Raw genomic sequence first — 19,651 nt, 5'->3', positions numbered from 1 at the left:
GCCCACTTAAAATCCCAACTTCTCCTTAACAAAGAACTAGGTGTGACAATTAATAAGAGAACTGAATGGTCACCTGAAGTTGATTGAGTCTTGGCTCATCCTTGCTTGCCAATTCTCTCCTTGGTTATACCCATAGGGTTGTATTCAACTACTCAGACAGAGTAGGCTCGTTGAAATTAATGAACCTAAATTAGTCATGTCTATTAATTTTAGTGGGTCTGCTCTGAACAGGACTAGCATTGACTATCATCCAGAAATTCCATACTGTGGATTGGGAATGGAAGGTGTTAGCTTTTTCAAAATGTGGATTAATTTTGGGGGCTTTCTGTCCAAGCTTGATTATAGGAAGCTGCCCTATACTCAGTCAGACCATTGGTCCATCTAGCACAGTATTGTCTGCACTGACTGGCAGATAGAGGACATTCCCAGCCTTACCTAGAGATGCCAGGGATCAAACTTAGGACCTTCTGCATGTTAAGCAGATGCTCTGCCATTTGATAAGGGCTTTAGCATAATATCCCTGTGTATCGATTGCTGATGCTAATTTGCCTTGACATTGCTTTAGGAACACAGTGTTTGAGATATTCATGTCTCTGTTTTGGTGCCTAATATGATTTGAGTTCATGAAACATAGCAATATTCTCTAAGGAGAATTCCAAAATCGCAAACAACTGACGTGTCTGTCTATTGTTGTAACATACTAATTGCCTTTCTGCCCTGGAAGTGCACTTGAAGTTATATATAAATATTGATTCAAAACAACTTAAACACACACACGCACAAGGCAACAGCTATAGCAATTAGGAATTGCTGAGAAAATACAAATCAGCAAGGTTTATAGTATGTATGTGAATGCTATTCAGTAAAGAGAGGCAGGCCTCCAACCAGTGGCAATAAGTTTCAGCGATGGGTGTCATCACTTAGAACAAGCAGAGCTTGGAAGATTACTTTTTAAAAGTAGTAAATTACAGTTACAATTACATTGCCCCAAAAAGTAATAATTACCGTTACAATTACAATTGCTCTGAAAGTAACAGATTATTTTTTCTCAAAAGTAATCACTACAATTACATTTCAGTTATGTTTAAAAAAAAACACCTACAAGGTGTTGGCCTTGGCTGCTGCACATCTAAGTAGCCTAAAACAACATTAAAAATAAACACACACATACAGAGGTAGTAGAATAATTATTTTTATCCATAAGATAGCAATGGTGGTGTCTCCGCTGGTAAGGGAGGTGGGGAGGGAGATAGAGGCCACTACTCAGATATTTGCACATCAAACCAAGTACAACCCCCCCCCACTCAGCCAGCAAGGATAATCTCTCTCACTTAACCACCTCCCAGACCCTGCCCTGCCACCAACTAAAGGACACTCACCCAAGCAAACATTTTCCCGAGATGCAAAGAAGTTAAAATACTGCAAATAATAAATAATAAATAAACATCCAATAAATAATAATAAATAAACATCCAAGGCAGGTCACAATATGTAGATATCACGACACAGTGAGACACGGTGAGACCAGAGTTCAATTTCGGAGCCCCCCTCGTAATTCTGGTCTCCGCTTTTATTTTACCTCCGCCTGGAGGCGTGGATTATTTTTTCTCCATAAACAGCCTATGACCTTTAACTATTGTATAACATCACGTACATACATAGTACAACAGCATTATCTACGTGGCAATATGCAGGCAGTTATTTAACCACTACAGATGTCAGTATCGTTTACAGCCATAAAGTTAACCACATCCTGTTTTTCCACTGGTCAGATCGCAATGTCTTGAGAGATAGTGTACTGAGAACAGCAGCGTGGTTTGCCAACGTATGCTGTTCATTCAGTCCACCCCACATCTCCCCCTTTTTTATTTTTTAGCAAAAAGTAATTACTACGTAATGGTCGCGGAGCAACAGGTGTACACGTCTGGAAAAGGTATTGTAAAAAACAGCATAAGCCTATACTTAAAATGAGTAAAAGAATAGCATATCTAAGAATCTGACTTAGCCATCCAGTGGGCAGCCAACTCCAAAGCCACTGCCACCAAGTTGTAGGGGCGTCCTGCAAAATGTTATTAGCTAGATCCTTCAAGTTTTTTACCTGTGCTCTGATTTCAAAACTGTTGTCAGTTAAATTAAAACAGCACATATTCTTTATAGTTTCGCACCCCAACTGATGTTGTAATAGCAGGTAATCTATAGCTGCACGATTATCCAAGATAGCTTGTCTTAATATACCCTGCTCTTCATTTAACAAAGCAATGGCTCGAGAGGTGGCATTTATCATCTTAACATAATTACAGGCTAATTTATGTAATTGATTGCTGTTACTTACTGCCAATGCAGGAAGTCCAACAAGGGAGATGGCTAGTGATACACTTTCTGCTTTATTAAGCAATTCCACCTTGTCATTACAATCAGCCGGCATGGCAACAGCTTCTCTTTTCCTACGTTGGGCTAGCAACTCCCTTTTATGAAGGAAAATGGGAACCAGTCGACTCAGGCAACAGATGGTATCAGAAATATTAGCGGGAACATAATTAAAAGTGGTTTCTCCACATGTCCAAAACCATCCACCTGGTAAAGGAATGTGTCCGTACATACTGGATATGTTAATGTGCTGTGTACAATTCCATGTGGGTCTCCCAACCTTTAGACATCCCTTCTGCACCTTATGTCGACTACAATTAACCATCCGAGCACACGTATTATTAATGGAATTTGCAACATGTGATGTAAATAATTGAAAAGCATTAACAGGCAGCTGGAAGGTTGGAGTTCCCCAATTCGAAACAGTATGATATTTAATCTCTGAAGTATTCATGAACCGCCCAAGTCCTGTAATGTTCCCAAGATCCCCAGGTGCTTTGCATACGGGTATTAAACATGTTCCCAACATACCCATTTCCTGTACATGTTCAGTCATGCAAAAGTCACTCACATTTGTCATTCTTGCTAACTGAACCCAGATATTGTGTTGAAACCGCATCCCCAACTCCTGCCCCAACCTGTCAGCCCCGGCGCTTCCTAAAATCCAACAAATGCAAAGTACAAAAATAGAATTTGTATTTAAAGACGCAATTAAAGCAAGAATGGTATTCTCAGTTGTCTTGTCCACCCCGGCTTGTTCCATTGCTTTTTCTGCTTGTGTTGCTAAGTTCTTTATTTGGCCCCAAGTCACGGGAGGTTGCGGAACATTCCGACCACGCTTCCTGGAAGACATCCCAGTATCCTGAAGTTGCAGAGAAAAATTAGGGATGGGATTCTTAAGATTATCGTGCCAGGACATCGTCTTTCCAGGGCCGGATACACCTAGCAGGTACCCACACAGGACCGTCAGGCGTAGACACAGCCGCGTAACCTCGACCCCACGTTATAAGCGGAACTGGGCCTTTCCACTCTGGATTTGGTAGTTGCCGAAACTGCACCCGCGGGGCAGGTAGAGACTCCGACTGCTGAAAATGCCGCTGCGCTCGAGTAGAAAAGGAAAAATGAGTATTGGGAGATTGAGACAAATTTAAATGATTAATGGTAAACAACACTTGTGCCAGCCACTCCTCTTTGGTGGCCAATCCCAGTGGTACTCCTCCTTTTTGTTTTTGTTTAAGCAAATGCTCTTTAAGGGTACGATTGGTACGTTCGACGACAGCTTGACCTGTAGAATTATAAGGAATACCAAACAAATGTGTAATGGACCACTTAGTGCAAAACTGTGCAAATTGCTGTGAAACATATGCAGGGCCATTATCAGTTTTTATCGTCTGAGGTTGGCCCATGATGGCAATAGAACGAATGACATGATTAATAACATTCTTAGTTTTTTCCCCTTTCTGAGGAGTTACCCATATGTATCCGGAATATGTATCTACTGTAACATGCAAATACTTTCATGGGGAGAAAGTAGGAAAATGTGTAATATCCATTTGCCACAACTGGTTAACTATGAGACCTCGTGGGTTCACTCCTGGTTCTGGGGATAGAGTTAACTGTGTGCATTGGGGACATTGTTGAATAATGGCAGAGGCTTCCTGGGCAGTAAGATGGAATTGCTTCTGGAGTGCTTTAGCATTTTGATGATGAAGGGCATGACTTTCTATGGGTGTGCAAAGGAGGGCACGAAGAGCCTGATCAGCATATTGATTACCTTCTGTTAACAATCCTGGGAAAGGTTGATGACTGCGAATATGAAATATAGCAAATCGACAAGACCGAGTATGTATGAGTTTTTGAAGTGTAAGCATAAGAGCAAGTAGATTAGTGTCCAGCATGGGAGAGACATAACTACCGGGTAATGCAAGTACAACATTCTTAACATAAAGACTATCGGTAATAATGTTAACCTCCTGATTTGCAAAAGTCAACAGCGCCATACTAACAGCGGCCAACTCAGATCTCTGAGCGGAAGTTTGGGGTAAGGTGAAAATTGTCTTCCAAACCCCCTGCTCGTGCCATGCAACAACCCCTCTAGTTGGACTGCCATCAGTATAGACCGTGACCGCAGGTAAGGGTTGTAAACTGATTACAGATTGAAACTGGATAGGAATTTTTTGTGTAATTTGAAGCCGTGGATCTGCTGAGGAACGACATGAAATTGTGCCCAAATAAGAGACTATTTAACATGCCCTGAGGTAGCACTTTCCATTGATATCGTTGCGCAGGGCCAGAGTTATTATATACGGGAACAGTAAACGCAAATTTCGGTGCGTCTTGCGCTTGTAACGGTATTGTGAAAAAGCAATCTTTCAGGTCTATAATAGCTAAGGAATAGTCATATGGAATTAAATTTGGATTAGGCGTCCCACATTGTAGCGGACCCATGGGCACAATTAATTTATTTATTTCTCGTAAATCATGTAAGAGCCTCCACTTTCCAGATTTCTTTTTAATCACAAACACTGGGGTGTTATAAGGGCTATTACTTTCTGCTATATGATCAGCTTCCAGTTGCTCCTTTACCAGTTGGTGCAGAGCTTCTAATTTTTCTTTGGGTAAGGGCCATTGTTCTACCCAAATGGGTATGTCTGTCTTCCATTGTAAAGGAAGAGCTGCCTTTTGTTGGCTAATCATTAATAACAATGGTGGTCTGGAATTGCTCCAGTAAATCCCTTCCCCACAGATTTACTGAAATGTCCAAAATACAAGGGCGAATGTGGGCTATACGATCACCATCAAGAGCAACAACTTGTATCCAATCCTTACTCCGTTTTGAATCCTGAGCTCCGCCCACTCCCCACACAGAAGGGGCCACTTCTACTGGCCAAGAGGATGGCCAGTTATGTTCAGCAATTACTGTGACATCTGCCCCAGAATCTATAATACCTTCAAAAATAACATTGTTTAAACAATACTTACGAACCGGTTTCTCCCTGGTCACTTCTGCCAGTACTGCAGCTACCTGTGGATGGAAAGGATTACCTGAAATACTCACACTCGGCGATTTCGTCCTTGTAGATCCGAATCCACCAGTACGTTTTTGGGAGGAAGTGTTCGATGTGAAAAGACGATATGGCAATAACAATAGTTGCGCAAAAGAATCTCCCTTCTTCAACTGAAGGGGAAGGTGACTCCAATACTGAATATAAATAATTCCCTGATAATCAGAATCAATAACACCAGGTACCACCATTATATTATTCTTGGAAGCAGAGGATCGCGGTAGTACAAGGCCTACGGTGCCTTCTGGTAAAGGGCCAGTGAGTGTGGTAGGCATTAAAAGAACTGCTCCAGGCAAAGGAACATCTTTTGACTCTGCATGTATTAAATCAATTCCAGCGCTTCCTTGAGTAGCAGGGGTGGGTACACTTCCTTGAGATTCGGGGCTGGAAGCCTGCCCCAAGTTCAGTTTCCCTCAATAGGACGGGAAGACACATTGGTATTGGTAGTGGGAGCTGAACGACACTGATTAGCCCAATGATAACCCTTTTTACATTTCGGACAGATCTTCTTTGGCCGGTTTGTAACAGTGCCCCCACCTTTAAATGCTCCTCCGCCAGGAGCCCGACATTCCCTTCTGAAATGACCAGGCTTTTGACAATTAAAACAATTGCCTGTAGGTTTGTTACCCTGTCTTAATGCCCCAGCTAACAATGTCATGGCATGAACATGTGTACCTACCTCTGCACAAGCTTGAATCATGTCTCCCAATTCATATTGCGGTCTATGAATAATGTTTTTCAAAATCTTTTTACAGTCTGTGTTAGAATTCTCGTAAGCTAATTTTAACAATAATTCCCCTTGTGCCTGAGGGTTATCAACCTGCCGTGTCAGAGCCTCTTTCAAACGGTCAACAAACTGAAAATAGGGCTCTGTTGCTTGCTGCCGTACATTCGTAAAAGAACGTAAGGGTTCTTTCCCAGCAGGCACCTTTTTAAATGCTTTCTGTATACACTCAGCAGTTCGATGAAATGCGGCTTCAGGCAATACCCCTTGTTGTGCTATGGTAGCAAAATTACCTGACCCATAAATTTGCTCGGGAATGATATTAGCATCCCCAGCTGCTATAGCAGCATGTCTAAATTCTTGGTCCCAAACTACATATTGCGAAGGAGTCAAAATCATCCTAAAGAGATCCTTCCAATCTTGAGGGATCATGTTATATCCAGTAGCTACTCCTTCCAACATCCCTTGTACATAATTAGCCGTAATCCCATATTCTCTTACTGCCTTATTTATTTCTCTAATAACAGAAAACGGAAGAGCTGTCCAAGTTGCTATGTGATTATTAGCATTATTAGGATCTGGCTGATATGTAACGGGAAAAGCTGAAATTGTACCCTCCCAGTCTCCCATTTCTTCCATAGATAATAATCCTGAGGCTGCAGCCTGAGCTATGGCTGCTTTAACCTTCCCAGTAACCTGTTCTTGTTGGACTGGAGGGCTATATGGAGGAGCATTTACAAATTTCTCAATATCCTTTTCAGGTATAGGTAAAGAAAGTTGGGGATAAAGAGGAGTTTTCTGGTCAGAATTGGCAAACAGCGATGTCTCTTTTATCCCTAAATGACTAATGGCCTCAGCACACTTTTGCCATAATAAGAGATGGTGAATAGGTGCTCTTGGTTCTTCATGTAATTTTCTCCCTATCTTTATCCAATCTGACTGACGTAGCGATCCTTGCTCTGGATACCATGGACATTGACATTGAATTGTTTTTAACAATGATTCAATGTGAGAACGACTTACAAAAGCTGAGGTATCCTGTTTTAAAATTTTTTGTAGCTCTTGTGCATGAACCTTCTGCTGAGCTGACAATTCCCCCCCCATACTCACGAATGGGAGCTGTACGCTGAGGTGCACCGTTGGCTGATCCTGCCAGTGGGTACGAGGGTGTTTGTTCTGAATCACGTCGGGGTCACCAGATGTAGATATCACGACACAGTGAGACACGGTGAGACCAGAGTTCAATTTCGGAGCCCCCCTCGTAATTCTGGTCTCCGCTTTTATTTTACCTCCGCCTGGAGGCGTGGATTATTTTTTCTCCATAAACAGCCTATGACCTTTAACTATTGTATAACATCACGTACATACATAGTACAACAGCATTATCTACGTGGCAATATGCAGGCAGTTATTTAACCACTACAGATGTCAGTATCGTTTACAGCCATAAAGTTAACCACATCCTGTTTTTCCACTGGTCAGATCGCAATGTCTTGAGAGATAGTGTACTGAGAACAGCAGCGTGGTTTGCCAACGTATGCTGTTCATTCAGTCCACCCCACAACAATAATTGTTAAATACCTTCTAACTATCTTTCCCTCCCACCAAATATGAAAAAGTTTCATCTTGCAACATACAATGCTAACCTTATTTCAGAAATATGTTTCCATATACTTTTTTTTAATCACAAAGGAGTATAGTACAAGCTATAATTAAAAAGTGGATTCATAATGTTTTGATCAAGTGGCGGGACACTATGCCCCTGTTTAATTGGGCAACTTTTTTAATGTAAAAAATTGCATTTTAATGCATGTTATTATAAAACAAAAATTTGGAAGCAAAACAACATCTTAGAAGAGGCATTCTGCATCACGTGCGTGTGTGTGAAGAGAGAGCCTGCTGTAGTACTGTATATATGTATCATTTCAAGGCCTGCATCAGCACCTAGCATCCTTAGGCATCGAGCAGGGCCCATTGCTTATGCCTGCTCTTAACTCCTTTTAATTCCCACAGTGCCCCTGACATAGTGTCACTCTGAGGAATTATGGGAAAGTTAAAAGATGGCTAGATGCCCAGTACTGCTCAAATACACTTGCCAGGGTCCTCTAGCAAACAGGGCCACTTGGAGTTCAGGCTGTACTTCTATTTAAACCAGAGCCAGTGTGGTGCAGTGGTTAGAGTGTCAGACAGGGACCTGGGAGACCTGAATTCAAATCCTAACTTGGCCATGAAGCTCACTGGAAGACCTTTCAGATCCTCAGAGGAAAGGTGGGATATAAATGTAATAAATAAATACCCCCTGGTGTTGATGGAACTGTGCAGGGGGTGAATAAAGACTAGGAGTCGAAAAGGGCTTGGGGTGGAAAAGACGTTTACAAGGTATACTGCAAAAGGTTTAATTAGGAATGACGAGTCTCAAAAATAAAGGTCATGGGCATGTACAGAGTGCACCTCATTTGCCAATGAAGAACCTCTATATTATATATGGTCCCATACTATGGCCTGAAGGCACATAAGGCCAGTTTCCTGCTGAAGGTCAGGTCTGGTCAGTGCCTGGATGGGAGACTGCCTGGGAACCATATGTAAGCTGTCTTGGGTTTTTATCATGAGAAGAAAGGCAGGGTATAAATGTAATAAATAAATATTTAACAAGATGATGTCACAACACAACAGTGTTCCTTGCTTTAAAACATTTTGATTCCAAGTAAGGGTGCCTGATGATAAATAAATGTTGTTTCTTCTTGACTTTATTTCATTTACATTCCTAAGAATTTGGGTTGGGGTCGATGACAACTTTATATGCTCATCAAGGGGTCAATGAACTCAGACGTTTGGGAAACCCTGTTTTAAACAACGAGGAATGCTCTGGTGTGTGAAACAACATAAAGGTAATTTTGAAATGGAATGGCAAAGCAGGTGGGGGGAGGGGAGGTTGTGGGGGAGGGGGGAAGGACATCTGCAAAACAGAAAATCTGGGGAAAATAAACTGCTTGCTAGTGAGCACCTACAAAAACAAATCTGCAGATCAGCCTTTCCTGTGACTGACTATGAACCAGTGACATTTGATCATCCCCATCCCTGCTGAGTCTCCATGCTTTGCAGTGGTGTGCAAGCAAGCAATATTTACAAGCATCCTGTCCCCCCTGAAGCCTGGATTAAGTTGAAAGTCCTGAATCTCTCCCCCTCCCCTTTGCAACTTGAATGTTACATAGTTCTGGCAAAGGGAATGGAGAAAAGGCAAAACTTAAAAGTCCCCCCCCCTTTGGATAAGCTAGCCTTTGAGGGCAGTTGTAGATCAGCCTGTCGTTTCTAAAAATTGTTACATGTTTTTCCTGATCAGTGCAGCATCCAGGTAGTGACTTGATTGCATGAACCAGCCAAAAATGGCTTAATTTGCATTGTTTTCAGGTTGCCAATTCAGCTTTTCAGGCATAGGACTTTAAAAAAAAAAAAAGCATTTATGGTGTTTCCTTGTTATAAAGCAAAGGCAGGTAACATGTTGCCCTCCAGATGATGTTGGACTCCTGTCAAGCCCAGCCAACATGGCCAATAGAGAGGGATGATCTGCACTGGAGTCCGGCAACATCTGGAGGGCAGCCTGTAGGCTAACCCTGGTATAATGTATCCCATTATAATAATAATTTAACTGACAATTATTCCTAATTGTCAGTTCATTTTATTACACTAGGGACAGTGTTAGCATCTGGCATCCTTAGGCAGCTTTTTGGGGTGACTGATGATGCCTTTCCTGAGCAGCAGGGGGGGGCTTTAACTTTTTAGTTAAGAGGATTAGACAAAATCATGGGGGACAAGGCTATCATAGCCATGATGTCTATGCTCTCACTCCACAGTCGGAAGCAGTATGCTTCCAAAAACTACTTGTTGGAAACTGCAGGAGGGGAGAGTGCTCTTGCACTGAGGTCCTGTTTGTGGGCTTCCCATTGGAGCGTCTGGCTGGCCTCTGTAAGAACAGGATGCTGGACTAGATGGGCCACTGGCTTGATCCCAGCAGGGATCTTCGTATGTTCTTGTTTGTTTGTTTGTGATCTGGAACCCCAAGTAACACCAGGTCGTCGGATGAGTTACAGTAAGTAGGCATGACAACTAGGGGCTTGAAGTCAAAGGTCGTATGGGAAAAGCAGGACTTAGGAACACAGGAAACTGCCTTGCACCAAGTCAGACCATTGGCCTGTCTAGCTCAGTATTGTCTATACTGACTGGAAGTAGCTCTCCAGGGTTTCAGACAGAGAGTCTCTCCCAGTTGTACCTGGAGATGCTGGGGTTGAACCTGGGACCTTCTGTATTGCCAAGCAGATGCTCTGTCACTGAGCTACTGTCCTTCCCCTGTCTTGAGGGCAGGTTTAAATTAAGTAGGAGAAGTAGTATCTCAGAGGTGTTTGGGAAGCGATTACAAGCTTATGGAGCAGCAAGTCTTTTGAGGGAGCAGGACACCTTTGGATGGCGGAACCAGGGGATCAAAAACAGGAATGTATTGGGATGCAAGAGTGGAGGGATAACATCAGTAGAAGCTGGTTCACTAGGGCAAATGAGGCAAGTGCCCCACCAACCTCAGCCTACCCTTAGCCAGCCTTCATCTGCCTGCTTCTTAGTGACAACCATTCCAGAGGATGGCCCTGGCTGTCCGTCTCCTCCTCCTTAGGGTCAGTGTTGCCTCTGTAGAACTCAGCAGGGAGGAGGATGGGGAAAAAAACCCTATAATTAGTTGGTTTTGCCTGTTATTGGTTCTTGCTCCACCTACTGTTGGTCCGACCCACCAGTCCCAAAGGGCACCAGCCACCCCATAGGTATCTGTAACTGCGCCCCTCCAGACTCATTTTTTGTGTGGATGTATTCTGTGCTGTCAAAACAATAGTCCATTAATGATATTTTGTTTTGTTTATTCTGTCATGCTTCCTCAGTGTTACTGTATTATCGCCATCTGGAGGGGCACTCATGCACCATAGCGCAAGACATGCAGGACGAAAAGAAATAAATCCTGGAACATTTGTGGTATAAAAAGCTACAGGATTTCAGCAGGAAGTTACAGGATGTGAAGTGACTGGGAATGAAGCAGTATGCCCACCCAGAAACTTTTGCAAACAAAAACAAAATTGAAAGCAGGATCATGTATAACCACCCTGCTATCATAAGCACAAATTGTCATGAATGCACAATCAAAAGGATGTCTGAAGAGGCCCACTATAGTTTTGCTCAAACTGTTACCAGATGATTTTGACAAAAGAAACTGGGGTTATTTTCCTTAATGGCCTGGAATCTCTCTCCAACCTTCTGAATATGACACCCTTCAGCTAGTGAGAGGGACCAAGAGAATAGTTAAGAGCAGTTGGCAGTCTCGCATTCGGGGCAGATGACTAAGAATCAAACACAGAATGTTTAACTGGCCTCGAGGCAGCCGGGGGAGGGAGGTGCAAGTGGGAGGGGTCCAACCAGTTGGTCTCTGGCAATGTGATTATTGGATCAGCCATTTTGCTGCCTATTTTGAGGTTATTTTGTAATTCATTATTTTATTTATTAAATGTATATCCCACCCTTCCTCCCAGAAGGAGCCCAGGGCAGCAAACAAAAACACTAAAAGCATTTTAAAATGTCTTTAAAAAAAGATTTTAAAACATATTAAAACAAAACATCTTAAAAACAACTTCAAAAACAACTTTTAAAACATCTTAAATTGTATCTGTAATTAAGCTGAACATTACAAAGTTTCTACCACTGTTTCATCCAAACTAATTTAATGCTAGCCTTCCTGGACTTCTTTAAACCTCAGGAAATTGAGGGAACATTTTCAAGGCTAAAGGCATTTTGGGAGGTCCAAAAGACTGAATTAAGTGGTGGAAGAGACTGCATGCTATTCTTCCACATATGGATTGTTTTCAATCCCATATGGCTTTCTGCAGCTCAGATACTCTACATGCACAACATCCTACAGGTTTGCATAAAAGAAGATTTGCTTTGTACTATTGGAAAACAAAGTTACAAGCTGTTTTCATCTTTGGGTTTAAAAAGAAAAAGACAAAAGGACTGAGAATCCAATTTGGCTCTAAAATTAGCAAATGTTACACATTCCACCCAGACTAGAAACACTTGGAAAAAAACCCTCTCCTCTTGAGCTCCCTCCACCTTATCTCCAACAAGCCTTGGGTTTGTTTTTGAACATGGGATTTAACTTCCCAGAAGGCAACATTTTGGTGTCAATCCAAGTTGGAATTTCTTAATTCTTATCAGTAACCCACTTTGACCCCTCCTTTTTCTCAGTCTGTTCAAAACTTTCCATTAAATAGCTTTACTTTTCTCCTAGAATTCTTGGCTGTGTATACACATAGCCTTTGAAATGCACAGGGGGTGTTTTTTCACAGTGCACTTCTGTACATAGCCGTTTGCAACTATACATACCTTCGTGTGGTAACGCCATCTAAAGTGGCAGTACCATTGTGTACTGTCTGTACACAGAAGTGGGTGTGTTTTCAAACTCCCCTCTCCTCTGTCATTGTTTCCACAGACCTTTTGTATTATTTATTTTTCACAGTCTTTCAAAACAGAGGGGCTGGAAACTGGTGTGTTGATATACAGGGAGATATATCACTATACAGAGGTGACTAATGGTAGAAACACACTCACTGTTCTGCCGATTCCAGTATGTCTCCATCTCTCCCTTTTGAAAATGGGAGCATACAATGCTAGTCAGACCTTGCTCCCTTTTACAGTTAAACTTGGTGGGAGCAGCTTGAATTCATTTTTTAAATTCAGCTTCAAAGAGATTTCACAGCTGATCGGCAGATCAACCTGTTCCCCCTCCAGGTGTAGCTAATAGAAACTCTTTAATCTTGAGACTAGTGTATTTACAGCCCAAGTTACAGTACTGCTGCTTTTTTGCCTATTTCATGCACAGACAAGTTGAACACTGGAGGGGTCTAGCCCTGCAACATCACTAGGTCTGCCCCAATAGGAGGTGATCTGACAAGGTTCTCTCTGTGTGTGCATGTAGGCACCAAGAGCTTGAGAAGTGCATTCTCTGCACAAAAGTGACTATAGCTGTTCTAGCAGGATGTGTTTTAGATCGACAAATGGTGTTGGATAGGGAAGACATGGCAAGATGGTGGCAGGGGCGTGAATGGGGTAGACAGCAAAACTTGGACTATTAAGTTTCACTCCCAACTATGCACCTAAGGCCTAAATAAGTACAAAAGGAGAGAAGGGGTCTGATAGAAAAAAAATACATTATGATAATATTTATTGGTTTGTTTCACTTTAAGTATTTTTACCCCATTCTTCAGCCAAAAAACAAACCTTAGAATGATCAATAATAATTACATACTAAATTTCGAATAGTGGTCTTAACTCTCCAAGTGCCTGTCCTTCTGTAACCAAGACTGCACCATCTGTAAACCTAGAGGAGGTATTACCAGGCTGGGGGTAACCTCAAGACTTGCAGAAGTTTTTTTTTAAATAGTTAGTTAAAAACAAACAAGCTCAAAGCCTGCCTGAACAAGATTTTCTCCACTTGGTAGCAGACGCTTAAAAAGAGAGGTGGTGCAATGAATCTCCCACAAGAGAGAGTCTACAACTGTATATATTCAAAAAAGGATCTATATCCCAGTTGCTGATAATTGCAAGCTTTTGCACTCAGGTCCTGCTTGTGGATTTCCCATGGGGGAACAGGATGGGGGAATAGATGGGCCTTTGGCCTGATCCACCAGGACCCTTCTTAAGGGCCTTTCCAGGAGATGTCAGGGTGTGGGCAGAATAATATTGGGGGAGACCGTATCATGTATTCATATTATGAATTGTTCAGACATAACTTCACACTTCACCTCCATCCATTCAGCGTATCAGCAAGGTATCAAGGGCTTTACTGCAATCACAGTATAATAATGAGTATCTAGTTGTATCATTTGTAAGATCCTCCGTGGTGCAGAGTGGTAAGCGGTGGTAACGCAGCCGAAGCTCTGCTCACGGCCGGAGTTCGATTCCAACGGAAGGAGGAAGTCGAATCTCCGGTAAAAGGGGTCGAGGTCCACTCAGCCTTCCATCCATCCGTGGTTGGTAAAATGAGTACCCGGCATATGCTGGGGGGTAAAGAAAGGCCGGGGAAGGAACTGGCAATCCCACCCCATATATACGGTCTGCCTAGTAAACGTCGCAAGACGTCACCCTAAGAGTCGGAAACGACTCGCACTGCAAGTGCGGGGACACCTTTACCTTTTTTATTTGTATCATTTAAATTATTTAATGCAGAATTGGCAAACGTCACTACCGCCTGATGGACATTGTAGTCCCTTATTACTGTACACACCATCCTTTGGTTTTCAGAGTGGCCCTGGTAAGGTAGAACAGTAATGTTCTGGATTATATTTCCTCTTTTAAACATCTACCAAGCCCCCCCCCCAAAAACCCCCAATCCTTATGTGTGTGTTTTGAAATCTTACCTGGTGCTCTTCCTTTTCAAGTCCTTCCTTCCTTGAATGGATTTGATTGATGGCAGGACTGATTGAAAGTTGTTCAGATTCACAATTCTGTATTTCAGGAACAACACTCATCTGTATTTTCTATTGTTTTTATGGGGGAGAAGTATTTTAGTAATAATTAAAAGACTGATTTCAAAAACAAGAGTAATAAATGACACCTATGGTTACAGTGAATGTGTTCCAAACTTCAAATGGATCCACACATACCAACTATTTAACCACCCAAGTTAGGTGTATGGACAAAACATTGTGTGAGAATAAGCATGGAAGGTTTAATTGCAACTCTGCTTGTAGCTTATCGCAGTAGAGCCATGGTCTGAGAGAGCTGGGAGCCACCTGTCTAGAAGTGGCCCATGATAGCAACAGACACATTCCTGTAGTGGAAAAGCACAATCCCTTAAACATAGGGGAGGATGTGTTTTTAAAAAAACGTATTAAAACCTCAAGATCAGTAATTTGTAACAGCAGTTTTACCATATGAAAATGATTATGGGAATTAATGTTTCCACTCTGAAAAATGTCAGAGTCCAAGCAAAAGGATAAAATTTCAACATGAGCTGGCATTAAGAGTCTTGTTTTCTTAGGATCAATCAGGTCTTGGGCTGCATACACACCATACATTTAAAGCACATTCCACCAAAGAATCCAGGGGACTGTAGTTTGTTAAGAGTGTTGGGAATAGCTCTGTGAGGGATAAACTATACTTCCCAGCGTTATTTTTTGGAAACCATATGCTTTAAATGTATGGTGTGTACGCAACCTTTTTTTACAGCAAACAGTTTAGAAGAACAAGAAGTTTAAGAACAGCACCTTAGATAGCTTCTTGAAAGTTCAGACTAAAACCCGGAGCAGATTCCACTGCCCCACTGACATGGAGCCACTAGCCAACATTGGTGTGGGGAACCTTTGGCTTTTCTGATGTTGCTGAATTATTATGACTCCCATTAGGGAAGGGTGATAGCTCAGTAGCAGAACATCTGTCTTGCATGCAGAAGGTCCCAGATCCAATCCCTGGCATCTCCAGGTAGGGCTGGGGGAGACTCCCTGCCTGAAACCCTGGAGAACCACTGCCAGTCAGTGTAGACAGTACTGAGCTAGATGGACCAATGGCCTGATTCAGTATAAGGCAGCTTCCTCTGTTCCTAAGCATGGCCAGTGGCCAGAGATGATGAGAGTTGTGGTTCGGCAACATCTGGAGGGCCAGAGTTTCTGCATATCTGCCTCAAAGGTCAGGAAAGTCTAAAAATACAGTACAGTGAAGACTGTGCATGCTCAGTGGCCATAAAAGGCTGGCTGACTTGGGGGAGAACGACAGAAAACCAGGTGGGAATCAAATCACGTTGCTGGAACCCTATGAAGAAGCACTCTCCATACTGTAACATTTTGTTACAAATCCCACTAATGGTCAGTGATATATTATTGTGCAGCTCTCTGGGACTATGTATTATTTCTGAAAGCAAATTGGATAGGACAACACCTGCATGTAGAAGACTAGTCCATAAGGGAGACATGTTATAGCATGGCATAGCCCACTAACTTATGAAGCTATGTTTTTCATGAAGAGAGCCCCCCATCCCCATTCCTCTGCATTCTGAAGTGGTACAGTCCTGGTACACTTCTACAATCAAATTTTGCTAATTTATGTGGCCCAGCTCAAACTGGGAATAATCTTAATGTTCTCCAGGATTTACCAGTCCTATTAGATGGTGGATACTAGGGTGTAATGTGCTGCCTAGAAAATGTTACACAAGGAAACCTCAGGGGTAGGTGTTGGCAAAACTATTTACTACTAGAAGCTTGGGTTGTACTCAGTCTGACTCAGAGCAGAACCATTGACCTTGATGGACATGACTAATTTAGCTCTATTAATTTTAGTGGATCTACTCCGAATAGGACTAAAAGTGGAAACAACCCTTGGGTTTAAAGAATAAGTAACTGCAAGGGGATGTAGGATGAGAAAACTAGCACCAGCTGTCTCATTAAGATAACCACAGCTGTGGAAAATCAGGAGCCTTCACCAGATTGCATAATTATACCTGAAGTCACTGTCTCTCTCTCTCTTTTTGGCTCAGAATTGTAGCTTGCCAGAGTGACGGCTGAAGCACAAAATAAACAAATCACGAAATAAATATGGCCACTCGGGCAGCTACCAGGAAGAACAGCAAGTCCCCAAGATTTACACAGAGAAAACATGTACGCACCACGAGCCAGTTCTTATTGCTTTCTTTCAATGAATGCAACACATTTTCCAGGCTGGCAAACAAACAATCTCACTCTTTTGAAGACTTGCATACTTAAGTTTTATTTGTCTATAATGATCTACAGAGCACTCTGGCATCCATGCTATAATCTGCAGTAGCAAAGGATGACTGCTGCCCTTGAGTAATATTATTGTGTATCAGTGATGGCTGGTGCCTATTGGGACAGGCGGGGCAGAAGATAGGGAGCCCCACAGTAGGTGGAACCAGAGCCAATGACAGGAAGAGCCAACTCATTTTAGTTTTGTCCCCATACTCCTCCCTGCTGAGTTCTCCAAGGGCAATGCTGAGTGCCTGAAGAGAACAAAGCAGACCCTCCTGGGCAGGCTGTAAGAAGGCAGGCAGGTGGGGGCTGGCTGAGGGCAGACTGAGGTGGGTGGGGCAGCTCCCCATTTGCCCTAATGGACCAGCCTCTCCTGTTGTATATTGTTATATAATTAATTTATTTATTTGCACATATGGTGCAAGCCAAACAAATGGTCAGTACAAAACTCCAGATTTTATCTTTCCTAACATAGAGACTACAACTGCTATATAAAAACTGCTGCCTTTAGGGCTGCATGGTTTTTCTTTGCGTTTTCTGTATTTTGTACTTGATTGTTTATCTTCATATATCTAAAATGCTTGATAAAAAGGTAATAATAATAATAGTAATAAACAGCTGGTTAAACAAAGGCCACATCTGCACAATACATTTCAAGCACTTTGATACCACTTTAAACAGTCAGGGTTTCCCTCAAAGAATCCTGGGAATTATAGTTTATTTCCTCAAAGAACTATAATTGGCTAACAATCAGCCCCTCTTCCCAAGGAACTCTTGCATCAAAGCAAGTGTTACCTCACATTTTCTACTGCACTTCCCCATCACTTTACTTATCACAAAAAGTCCAGTATTTTAGGGAAGCAGGTTCAGTGTTGGCTGGTGTCCATTGGGACTGGTAGAGCAGGAGGCCAACAGTAGGTGGAGCCAGATCCAATGACTGACAGAGTCTAGTTTTGTCCCTAACCTCCTCCCTGCAGGGTTCTACACGGGAAGCACTGAGACTGAGGAGGAAGCAAATAGCCAATGCCATTCCCTGGACTGGTTGTCAGTAAGAAGCCAGGTGGGGGCTGGTTGCCTGAGGGCAAGGTGAGGTTGGTGGAGCAGTGTCCCATTTGCCCTAATGGACTCGCCTCCACAAGGGAGGCACAAGACCTCCCAGCCAATGACAGTTTCACAACTTGAATTTGCTAGCATGTGATTGAATCATACCTGAAAATGGCGACAGTCTGGAGGTGCCTACAGCCTCCATAACAAATGGTTCAAATTCAGGGAAATGTTTTCTTTCCCGTCTTTAATATAACTTTTCCCAGTCTGGGTTATCAGTTGATCCCTCTGGTCTCTTCTCCAGAATCTCCCATCAGGCTTTAGAACTCTTCTTTTTAAAAAAAATCTCTGATCTGCCTTGCATTTTCTCCTCCTTTGTCTTGTTGATGGAATACATTCATGAGTCTGCTCAGCCTTTCTGACTAGAATGAATAAATTATTGACTGCTGAGGTGACCTTTTCAGATAATACTTTTGTGAACAGAGCAGATTGTTGGGTTCGGCTGGTTCCCCCTCCCCCACCTTTCTTTTTGTTCCTTCATTCCACCCCTTGCAGGTTCTCCTATCAGCAGTTAAAAGTATTCCTTTTCAAAATAAAGCCATCCCACCTTCCTCCTAGATCAGGGGTGGGGAACCTCCAGTAGGCAGGCCAAATTTGGCCCTGTGCTAATCCCAATTTGGCCCTTGAGGCTGTTTTCCCCAAAACATGTCCACCTGCCCCACACATGACATCACATATATGACATCAGGTGTGGGTCAGACAGAGTTGCAGCTGGATCGACTGCATGACCGAGTTCCCCATGTGGAACTGGATTGCACAGCTGGGCCCTGCAGAAAGCAGGTATGAAATAGCCACCCATCAGCTGATAGGTGACTTCAAGCCTGCTGATTAGCAGCAACTCAAAGCACCACACTGGACTGCTTTGACGACCCAGAGACCATCACCTAATGTCACTGTAATGGCAGATGATTGACAGGTGGGTGGTCCCACCTGGGATAGGGCAAATAAGGATCTGGCCCACAATGACCAGATCAGGTTTCTCACCCATGTTCTAGATTCTTGGAATAGGGGAAAAAAATTAATTTTAAGCTACCTAATTTGTACTTAAGATCCTCTGTGGAGTAGAGTGGTAAGCGGCGGTAACGCAGCCGAAAGCTCTGCTCACGGCTGGAGTTCGATTCCAATGGAAGGAGGAAGTCGAATCTCCGGTAAAAGGGGTCGAGGTCCACTCAGCCTTCCATCCATCTGTGGTCGGTAAAATGAGTACCCGGCATACGCTGGGGGGTAAAGAAAGGCCCGGGAAGGAACTGGCAATCCCACCCCATATATACGGTCTGCCTAGTAAACGTCGCAAGACATCACCCTAAGAGTCAGAAACGACTCACACTACAAGTGCGGGGACACCTTTACCTTTTAATTTGCACTTCCTGAACCAACACATAAAATGAAACAGTTATCCTTCTAAATTCACACTTCTCTGAATTTTGTAATGGAGTTGTCTGCCAAAATAATGCATTTAAAAAGAGTAATATTGAGGACAGTGCTCCCAAAAGTGCATGTATTTGTGAAAATAAAATGCAAAGCCTCATCCTGAGTACTGCATCCAGTTCCGGACACCACAGTTTAAGAAGGATACAGAGAAACTGGAGCAGGTTCAGAGGAGGGCA

General features: G+C 42.8%; 1 protein-coding gene across 16 annotated transcripts in view; it reads left to right on the top strand.

Moving 5' to 3' along the window:
* Positions 1-19,651, top strand: part of LOC133373493 (uncharacterized) — a 67,872-nt gene that overhangs the window by 15,090 nt on the left and 33,131 nt on the right. The window contains exon 1 of one of the 16 annotated variants that reach the window (XM_061603325.1): positions 8,926-9,044. The exons of 13 other annotated variants lie outside the window; for them this stretch is intronic. Coding sequence is in view for 2 of the 3 variants with exons in the window: in XM_061603315.1 (XP_061459299.1) it covers positions 16,770-16,832 (63 nt within the window). In the remaining variant the exon portion in view is untranslated. Of the gene's footprint in view, positions 1-8,925; positions 9,045-16,024; positions 16,044-16,690; positions 16,833-19,651 lie in introns of those variants that run through there. 2 more of the 16 variants (XM_061603321.1, XM_061603315.1) reach the window with 2 other exon arrangements.

Source organism: Rhineura floridana, chromosome 19, assembly GCF_030035675.1.
Source record: "Rhineura floridana isolate rRhiFlo1 chromosome 19, rRhiFlo1.hap2, whole genome shotgun sequence".
Lineage (NCBI taxonomy): Eukaryota > Metazoa > Chordata > Lepidosauria > Squamata > Rhineuridae > Rhineura > Rhineura floridana.
The sequence above is the reverse complement of the archived record's forward strand: the minus strand, read 5'-3'. Positions and strand labels throughout refer to the sequence as shown.